Genomic DNA, 947 nt, shown 5'->3' with positions numbered 1-947 from the left:
GTTCATAGTTTGTCCCTCAACCAGTGACAAACCCCAGCTTGGCTCAAAATGGTTTTATTGATTTGAGAGATTGGGAGAGAGACAGAGAGACAAGAGATAGAGAGAGTGAGAGAAAGTAGAAGAAGAAAAATAGAAGAAGAAGAAGAAGAAAAGAAGAAGAACAAGAACAACAATAAGAACAAGAAAGAGAGAGAGAGAGAAAGAGAGAGAGAGAGAGATATCAATGTACCCTCACACATAGGGGGTGGCAGGTAGAACAATAGAGCTTATTAAAAAGGTGAACAGAACTATACACGTCCCTCCAGCGGGTCAGCAAGACTGGGGCTCAGGTTGACAAGAGCCAGGGACCCCATCACATGTCCTAAGAGTCTTCCATCAGCTCAAGGATCATTTCCTCCACGTCATCCTCCTTGATGTGGTGCACAATGCGCCAGAATCGGTCCACGGAGTCCAGGTACCTGTTGTGAAGGTGGATCGTCCACCACAAAGGCATGTTGTTCGAGGTCAGGGGGCTGGTGGGGAGTCGGTTAGGCTCACTGGGGTAGTCGACCTGGCACAAGTGTACTTGAAGGTGACCTTCTGTGTCCGTTAAGATATGCAGCCATGTGCGCTGGTTCTCGTCCTCATAAACCGAGGTCCCACGAATACTCAGGTACATGGGGTGCGAGATGAGGTGCACGATTGATGGGAGCTCGGCCATGACCCCTCCGTAGTCCACAGAGCAACAGCCACAGCTTCTCAGAGCCTCTCGCTACTTCGGTCCTGGTATCCAAAGACAGGGGATGGGGTCTCCAAACACATTTTATCTCAGCTTCTATCTTTATGGTTTTTATGGTTGTGTTTGTGGTTGCCTTTGGTTTATTTTGCAAATTTATAAATCTCAACTTATCTTTCTTTTCAGTTTTAGATCTCTCTTCTCGAACAACCTCTACAAAACATACTTAAGG

General features: G+C 46.8%; 1 protein-coding gene across 1 annotated transcript; it reads right to left on the bottom strand.

Annotated features, from left to right (window-relative positions):
- Positions 1–361: 361 nt before the first annotated feature.
- LOC308511061 (protein p13 MTCP-1-like) lies at positions 362–700 on the bottom strand (the record flags this gene model as incomplete). Its single annotated transcript, XM_081081071.1, has 1 exon — positions 362–700. One exon carries the CDS (start codon positions 698–700, stop codon positions 362–364), a length of 339 nt encoding a protein of 112 aa, XP_080937197.1.
- Between the last annotated feature and the right edge of the window lie 247 nt (positions 701–947).

This window comes from Myotis nattereri (genome assembly GCF_964212035.1).
Source record: "Myotis nattereri genome assembly, chromosome: X".
NCBI classification, from domain to species: Eukaryota; Metazoa; Chordata; class Mammalia; order Chiroptera; family Vespertilionidae; genus Myotis; species Myotis nattereri.
The sequence above is the reverse complement of the archived record's forward strand: the minus strand, read 5'-3'. Positions and strand labels throughout refer to the sequence as shown.